Genomic DNA, 8,511 nt, shown 5'->3' with positions numbered 1-8,511 from the left:
GGCTAGCTCACCATACAGTAAGTCTTTGGGGATGCGGCCGTCTGGCATGCGATGAACGTGGCCCAGCCAGCGGAGTCTACGTTGCCTGAGTAAGGTTGACATGCTTGGCAGGCCCGCACGAGACAAGACCTCTGTGTTTGGGACTTTGTCTTGCCACGAAATTCCCAGGATGCGGCGGAGGCTTCTCATGTGGAAGGTGTTCAGGCGTTTTTCTTGTCTGGCGTACATCGTCCATGTCTCGCTGCCGTATAGCAGTGTACTGATGACACAGGCGCTGTATACTGCCATCTTGGTCTTCTCTGTGAGCATGGGGTTGGACCACACACGTGTAGTGAGGCGTGCAAGTGTGGCAGCCGCCTTTCCAATTCTCTGGTCGAGCTCGAAGTCTAAGGAGAGATTGTCAGTGACAGTGGAGCCTAGATACGTAAAATGATGGACCACTTCGAGCTCGTAATCGTCGATGGTAACGGATGGTGGTGTTTCTGTTCCTTGTTCCAGGACTTTAGTCTTTTTCAGGCTGATGGTAAGCCCAAAGTCTTTGCAGGCCTGAGAGAAATGGTCCATGAGTGACTGAAGTGCTTGCTGAGTATGGCAGGCTACTGCTGCATCGTCAGCAAATAGCATGTCTCTTATCAGGGCTTCACGCACTTTGGTCTTTGCTCGGAGACGGGCAAGATTGAAAAGCCTGCCATCTGATCTTGTATGCAGGTAGATCCCTTCTTTCGATGCGCCAAATGCATGTTTCAGAAGGAAGGCAAAGAAGATTCCGAAAAGGGTTGGGGCAAGTACGCAGCCCTGTTTGACACCGCTGTTGATGTTGAATGACTCAGAGGTTCTGCCGTTGAACTGCACAGTCCCCTGCATGTTGGCATGGAAGGACTCAATCAGGCTGTGTAGTTTAGGGGGGCAGCCAATTTTAGATAGAATTCTGAAGAGACCCTCTCTGCTTACAAGATCAAACGCCTTGGTCAGATCGATGAAGGCAATGTACAAAGGCATCTGCTGCTCTCTGCATTTCTCCTGAAGCTGGCGGAGGGAGAATACCATGTCTATCGTTGATCTTTCTGCTCGAAAGCCGCACTGTGACTCTGGATAGATACGTTCAGCCAGTTTCTGAAGTCTTACCAAAATAACCCGAGCAAAGACTTTGCCCACAACGCTGAGTAAGGAGATGCCCCTGTAGTTGTTGCAGTCACTGCGATCTCCCTTGTTTTTGTAGAGGGTAACGATCTTAGCATCCCTCATGTCTTGTGGTACGGCCCCTTCTTTCCAGCACGCACATAGGACATTATGTAAAGGCTGTAATAGTGTAGTCTTGCAGTGTTTGATCAGGTCAGGGGGGATCCCGTCACTGCCTGGAGCTTTCCTTGAGGCCAAGCTGTTGATAGCCTTGCTGAGTTCGTCATTAGTGGGTTCGTTGTCAAGCTCTTCCATTACAGGTAAGCATTTTATGGCATCAAGGGCTGATGATGTTACTACATTCTGTCTTGAATAGAGATCAGAGTAGTGTTCCACCCATCTCTCCATCTGTTGTCCCTTGTCTGTGATGGCTTCCCCTGAGGTGGATTTAAGGGGAGCTGTCTTGTTCTGGATTGGACCTATTGATGTTTTGATGCCTTCATACATCCCTCTTATGTTCCCAGTAATTGCTGCAGTCTGGATGGCTTCGCTGAGTTCGGTCCAGTAGTCGTTGGCACAGCGTCTTGCAGTGTGTTTGACTTTGTTCCTTATAGCTCGGAGAATCTGAAGATTTTTCTCGCTGGGTAATCGCTTGTATTCCGTTAGAGCGGCACGCTTTGCTTCTATGATGGGGGTCATCACAGCGGATTTAGCTTTGAACCAGTCATGCGATTTCGAGGTACTTTTTCCAAAGGTGGCCAAGGCAGTGCGATGCATTGTATCCCGTAAGGTGGTCCACTTCTCAGTTGCGGAGTCCCCTTAGTTATAGCATCTATATTTTGTAATTGTTTTGAGGGCCACAGAGTCATCAGTATCTTAGGGCTACTGTTAAGTGTTTTTACCCTCTCTAAGAAAGCTTATTATTATTATTATTATTATTGATTTGAAGTCTTAAAAGGTTTAGTTCATGAGATAAACAAATTGAAAACTGCAGAGGATATCACATACCACAGTGGCCATGAGTTGCATATGGACAAATACAAACATCACAGCAGATCAGTAGGTCAGGAAACAAAGATGATATCTTCTTTATTGCTAAGACCGCAGGGTTATCTTCACTGTCTGCATTACAAGCATCATCTGTCTACACAAGGATATATGTACACACTGGATATAAATAGATAGGGGTTTATTTGTTAACCCTTTCACTCCCAAGATCTCATTAGTAATTCTCCTTAATGTGTGCTATATGATTCTTATCGTGTTATTTTGGAGAATTTGGTATTAGATCAGCTAATAATAATATTTTTTGCTATTCTCATTATTTGCCAGCTTGATATTGTATTGATGTTGAAAGGAGAAATTTTGTCTTGGTCACCCATGGGAGTTAAACTAAGGGTTAAAGTTATTACAACCTGCCAGCAATCTCCATAATTCTTTAACCCTTTACCCCTTAGAGTGACTAGTATCTAATTTCTCCCAACAATATCACGCCTAAATCACACATTAAGGTCATGAGAATAAAGGAAATGATCACCAACTAAAAAGGGTCTTGATTGTTAAACAAATTCTCCTTGTCAGCACCTTAAGAAATGTATAGGGAACAGTATGGAGAATATGCATACCGATAATAGGCGTAAAGGGTTAAAATATGAAATAAGGTGTCCAGAAGGAAGCAGACAACATATTTACAAACTAAGAAAAAATAAGTTTAATAAAATGTATTCCTATAAGTTGATTTCCTTTCCCAATTAACTTGGAATTATGAGTTGGTATTAAGTTATCTTATACTACTGCATTGCTTAACTCCACCTGGAAAATAATTGAATTGGAAAGGGTATATCACTTGATCCAAACCTAAACCATGTAAAACATTTCATCCAGTGAGACTATTAGCAAAATTAAGGGTTGTTATAATGATCCTTAAGACCTGCTGCAAAGATTTTATCTCCTTCCATGTCACAAAATTTTGTTGTCTGATTTAAAATACATAGCGAACAATCAGTGATTGTACCTTTTTTAGCCTTGAGAGAACTCCAAACAACAAAACAGACTTGAGTCCTTTCTTCACCAAGGGTGAAACTATCTTTTCCATATTGTTAATCCCCATCCTTTGAATAAAGTTGAAGAATCATTAACTCATTAAGAGCTGAACACATTCTTGACATTTCCCCTATCTTAGGGGTGGGGTGTGAAAATCAAATATTTTTCCCATTCTGCTATATGACCTCTCCCTCTTTTCCTGCCTGCCTTCCAATCTTAAACGGGTAAATATGCAGATTTTGATGAAATGATGAGTGTATTTTTTCATTTCCTCAAGTGTGCAACCCTCATGAAATTTTCATTTCCAGCCTTCTCTCAGGGTCTCAAAGGGGTGATGGCTTTTATGGCTAACTATTACAATTTTGGCCTTTTTACAGCTACAGTCAACCCAAAATGACAGAAAATGACATACTGTAGAAAGGAAAAATTTTACAATTGAACTTTTTCCTGCCCAAAAGCTATTTTTTTTGGCCATTTTATGGCTAACAATTAACCCCATTGAGACTCTCTTCTCTCAACCCCCATCACCCTTCCTGCCTCCTATTCTCCCAGACTTCTGCCCCTAGTCCCTCTCTACAGCTTTGTCCATTGTGCAAGTACAAGTAACCATTAATCCTAGTGTTTCAAAGATAATAGTCTAGGCATGATAGACCTAGCATTGAAACATTAGCTTATGACTGATTTGGGATTATTTCTCTTTAAATTATACTGGCAAAAAATTTTTTAGGAAATGTCATAGCTTCATAATCTGCAGGTTGATATTTCTTTGATGATAAAGTCATGTACCTGTACTGTCCAGGTAGACTTGAAACTTCCTCCAACGCATCTGCTTCATCTCTACAAAGATAGCAAGTTTTTTTAAATCCCTAAGATCAGAAGATTTGCTCAACCTCCAATTAAAAACATCCACAAACAGAGAAATAATTTATCGCAATCAATTCATATTTCTCCCATTATTTCAACCCAAGGCTATGGTCAGCCCAGTTAGTGCCACCTCGTATTTCTCATCAATTTTTTTTCCATGACTTTCACTTTTTTCACGACTTCAACCTTTTTTTCACTACTTCAACTTTTTTTCATGACTTCAATTTTTTTTGGTGACTTCAACTTTTTTTCATGACTTCAACTTTTTTTCATAACTTTAACTTTTTTTCAAGACTTCAACTTTCCCACATGACTTCAATATTCTGGCACGACTTTAATTTCCCGGAATGACTTTCTCTGGTCTGTTATTCAACAGTGCCCATAAATGTTTACCTTAAGATTGAATATCATCTTGTCCAAATTTTGTGGACAATAGGTGGAACGTAAACAATCAAAATTTTTTTGTTTTAACACACAAGGCCATAGTAAAGCAGTTTTGTGATGGTTAAAAAAGAAATGAAGCCAAAGAGATTATTCTAGTCAGTAGGAATAGGTTTAACTAGAAAATGAGCCAATCATGTAGATGTGGACGAGTGAGTTGGCCATGTCTGAATTTACTTCTTCTCAGTACATTGGCAATACAGGGACACCTCCATGTAAACAGGCCCTTAGACTGGTGGGGGACCCCAGGTAGGTGAGGTAACCTGTCTAGACATGGTCAAAACATAAAATGCGTTTACATGCAATCTTACAACCCTGGGGTGCTGGGGTTAGGTTTCTTGAGGTTGTTGTTGTGCTTGCAATTAAGGTGTTTAAGCAGCAGTGTCCCAAGCTTGAGAAGGAGACAAAAGATTAATTCTCAGACACATTTGTATTTATTCATAAAAGCGTCATGCATTGTGTTACACGGCATTAGGTTATGCAAGGAACCATTGACTTAATATGTTATACTGAATAGTTCGAGAAATGAAATACCATAGAGTTCCGATAGTAGCAACCCTCGTTAATTTCAGAATTAACAGCCTTTAGGGGTTACTACTTTCGGGGGGTCATTACTTTTGGGGGGTTGTTACTTTTGGGGAACAAAAATGGTTTACAAATAGAGCTGGTGTGAACTTTTTTTTCTGAAATAAAAATGAACGACATAAAATTAAAAAAAGAACAACATTTTATTTGCATTTCATATGTATAGATTGTGTTTCATAAAAAGAAGGTAACAATGATAAATACCACAATATGGAACTAAAATAAATCAATATCAACACCAATAAACAAATGAGACAAAATTTGTTTATCCAGTTTTCACGGTCTTGCTATTTTCAGGGGGGGGGTCACTACTTTTGGGAGGTTGCTACTTTCAGGGGGTTGCTACTTTTAGTGGGATTTACAAGCGCCCACAAAAAATTGGCATTAATTTCAGGGAGGACGCTACTTACAGGGAGTCATTACTATTGGAACTTTTATGGTATGGTCAATTTAGGATGCTAAATATTCCAAAATGTGAACATTTTACACTCCTTGTGTGTCCATTGTGGTTTCTGGTGATTTCTGCCATGAGACAGCTAGGATATGTATAAAGTTTTAAATGTTTCGCTTTCGAGCTTTTTGCCATGAATGCGACCCCGGCTAGGCGGGTTACCCCACCCTGAGACATTTACATGGCAAATTGTCACCCCGGCTGACAGGGTTACCCTACCCGGCAGACTGGACAACCCACCTAGGCAGGTCACCCTGCCTATCATGTAAACATGATCAAGATAAAATAAGAAACTATATGGACAGGCGGGTTACCCCACCTAGGCGGGTTACCTCACCTAGGCGGGTTACCTCACGTAGTTACGTCGGAATTTTGAAGTCGTGAAAAAAAGTTGAGGTCGAGAAAAAAAGTTGAAGTCGTGAAAAAAAGTTGAGGTCGTGGAAAAAAAGTTGATGAGAAATAACAGATGGCACCAACTGGGCTCCGTACAAGGCCTCTTTCTCAAACCACGATTCCTCCTATCCGCACGCAACATACAGTACGTCGAACGGTTTTCGTATATTTGTATTTTCGTATTACTCACGTGATGAACAAAGGGTAGAGCAAGTTCTTTGATGTTATTTCCGTGTTTGTGCTTTGCCAACTCCTTGTGGTAGCGTGATTGTAACCACTGTGTAAGGCTCCCTGAGAGGCCATTTTGGACGCAAATATTCAACATTTAACTGTGCCTTATTACTACAATTCAGCGGCTGAGCTGAAGTGGATGAGTGACTATCTCACTTAACATTTACGTAATTTCACCTTCACTGAATTTCATCAATTTCATCTATATTACGGCTTAAAAATAAACAAAATCCATTGAGTAAAGGGTCCAATTCAATTTTACTAAATTTTTTAGGTAAATTTTCCAGAGACGCGATGGGTTTACGATAAATTGTATTTCGGAGACGCTACATTTATTGTTACACGACAACAATGAATAGTGAAGCTTTCTCCAAGATTGCAGGCGCAAAATTTACAAAGTTCTTCGATTCTCTTTGCAGGTTTGTTTTGCGATAAATTTATCAGCAAGACGATAATTTTTTGGTCTCTGTGAGATACTGGAACATAGCTAGCCAAACATTGAGAGTGAATGATATATTTCCCAAGAGTCATTTGAGTAAGTATGAATTGGTACCATGTCGAATCATGACCAAATTGGAACAACGTCTGCCTAGTAGTGTGTGCAAGTTTCAACTCCATCTTTCGTTATTGTATGTAGATATTTGTGAATATTATGGTAATTATCCCGCGTAAACCTATTATTTCGCTAATTTTTCTACAATAAGTTTTATTTGGAGGGTACATACCCACCACTTAAGCAAAGCAAAAGTCAGAGCCGTGAATTGGAAACTTTAGAATGCCCGTTTGTTTTTTCAAATACATTAACTATTTTGAACCCAGAAATAATTGCAAACTACATTATGTAGTCTGATCGTTCATTTGATGATAGCCCTGAAAAGAACCGCTGTCAGTTTTGCTTGGTTACTTTAGTCAGCTAACATGCCTGATATGTGCTATCCTATTGCATTTAAAGGACTGTTTTCTACCAACAGAAATGATTGAAGTCACATGTAATGATCGTCTTGGAAAAAAAGTACGGGTCAAGTGCAAGTATCCTTTTGAAGACATAAATAGGATAATGGGAATCCTTTTACTCTGACTCCTAATATCAGTATGCATATTCTCAATACTTTTCTTGATATATTTCCGTTGGTACTGACAAGGAGAATTGGTTTTACAATTAAGCTAATTCACTTCAAAACTTCTTAATTTGCGAAATGAAATGAAACAAAACGAAACAAAATGAAATTCTGGAATTTGCCAAATGGAAATATGCCAATGATTTGCAAAATAGATTTTGCAAATTTCATTTGATTGATATTTTCATTTTCTTTTGTTTCGCAAATTACAGTAAGCCCCTAGGTTGGTGATCATTTCCTTTATTTTCATGATCTCATTGAATGACTCAGCAGTATTACTGTGAGGAGAAACTAGATGCTGGTCATTCTTATTCAGTTGACATTTTTTAATAAATTTGAAACAGTTATTGGATTGGAAAGGTCAGAGGTCAGCAAGAGAGATAGCAGTAATTTTTGAGCTTTGTTAAATTTACAATGAACTTAGCTTATCAAAGCTGCGTTTTCCTTTATTTTCTTCTTTTCTCACATTATAAGTTGTCCCAATTCATCTACGAACCATTATGAGAGATCTAACAACAGAAGAATTCAAGAATTTGTTGGAGAAGTCTTTATAGCCTCTATGCAAATTGATTGATGATGTGAAGAAGTCTATTGCCACTGCGAACTCTTATTATAACCAACTTCTAGCAAAAATGTCAACCTACAAAAAAGGAATGACAGAACTGGTTAATGAGAACAAGAGTCTGAAAGCTGGGCTCCTGGATACTGGATAAAAATGCTTTGAGCATTATGCTTTTGTCCAATAAAATGTCTGGACTTATGTTGGACTTGATGCAGTAGAATAACATTTCTCTGTCAGTTACTCTGTCCTATGGGGTTTTAAGTTCATTCTTGTTATGCAGTCTAACTGAGCATAATTTCATGCATGATTTAATTTACATACATGATGACATTGCCAAACATATGGCTAGGATTTTTCTTGACTCTGTGTTTAGTCCAGATGATACTGTTGGAGATTTGAAGAAACTAATCTCTGCACAGACAGGAACCAAATGGGACAGAATAGTGCTAAAAAAGTGGTAAGTATGCGCATTATATCTCTTTATATTGTTTCTTCATATAATAAGCTGCATCATGCACATATTTTGATTGGTTCTTGCTAATCATCTTTTGAAGGTCAGATACATCAACTGAAGATGACCTTATCACTAACAATTTTTTGCTTCTTTATTATTTAAACGAGTACATCCTATGTTGCTATGGATCTGTTCAGTAATAGATTTTAGAAGACATAAAATGTGGTAAGTACATCAGTTACACACTCAG

General features: G+C 39.1%; 1 protein-coding gene across 1 annotated transcript in view; it reads right to left on the bottom strand.

Moving 5' to 3' along the window:
- Positions 1 to 6,373, bottom strand: part of LOC131795647 (delta-aminolevulinic acid dehydratase-like) — a 13,399-nt gene extending 7,026 nt beyond the window's left edge. Inside the window, exons 1-4 of the mRNA XM_059113237.2 lie at positions 6,087 to 6,373; positions 3,949 to 3,999; positions 3,134 to 3,230; positions 2,128 to 2,263 (exon numbers count right to left, since the gene is read on the bottom strand). Coding sequence (XP_058969220.1) covers positions 2,128 to 2,263; positions 3,134 to 3,230; positions 3,949 to 3,999; positions 6,087 to 6,199 — 397 coding nt within the window. The 5' untranslated portion in view covers positions 6,200 to 6,373. The remainder of the gene's footprint in view (positions 1 to 2,127; positions 2,264 to 3,133; positions 3,231 to 3,948; positions 4,000 to 6,086) is intronic.
- Between the last annotated feature and the right edge of the window lie 2,138 nt (positions 6,374 to 8,511).

This window comes from Pocillopora verrucosa, chromosome 4 (genome assembly GCF_036669915.1).
Source record: "Pocillopora verrucosa isolate sample1 chromosome 4, ASM3666991v2, whole genome shotgun sequence".
NCBI lineage: Eukaryota > Metazoa > Cnidaria > Anthozoa > Scleractinia > Pocilloporidae > Pocillopora > Pocillopora verrucosa.
Note: the sequence above shows the minus strand (reverse complement) of the source record. Positions and strands in the feature narration are given on the sequence as shown.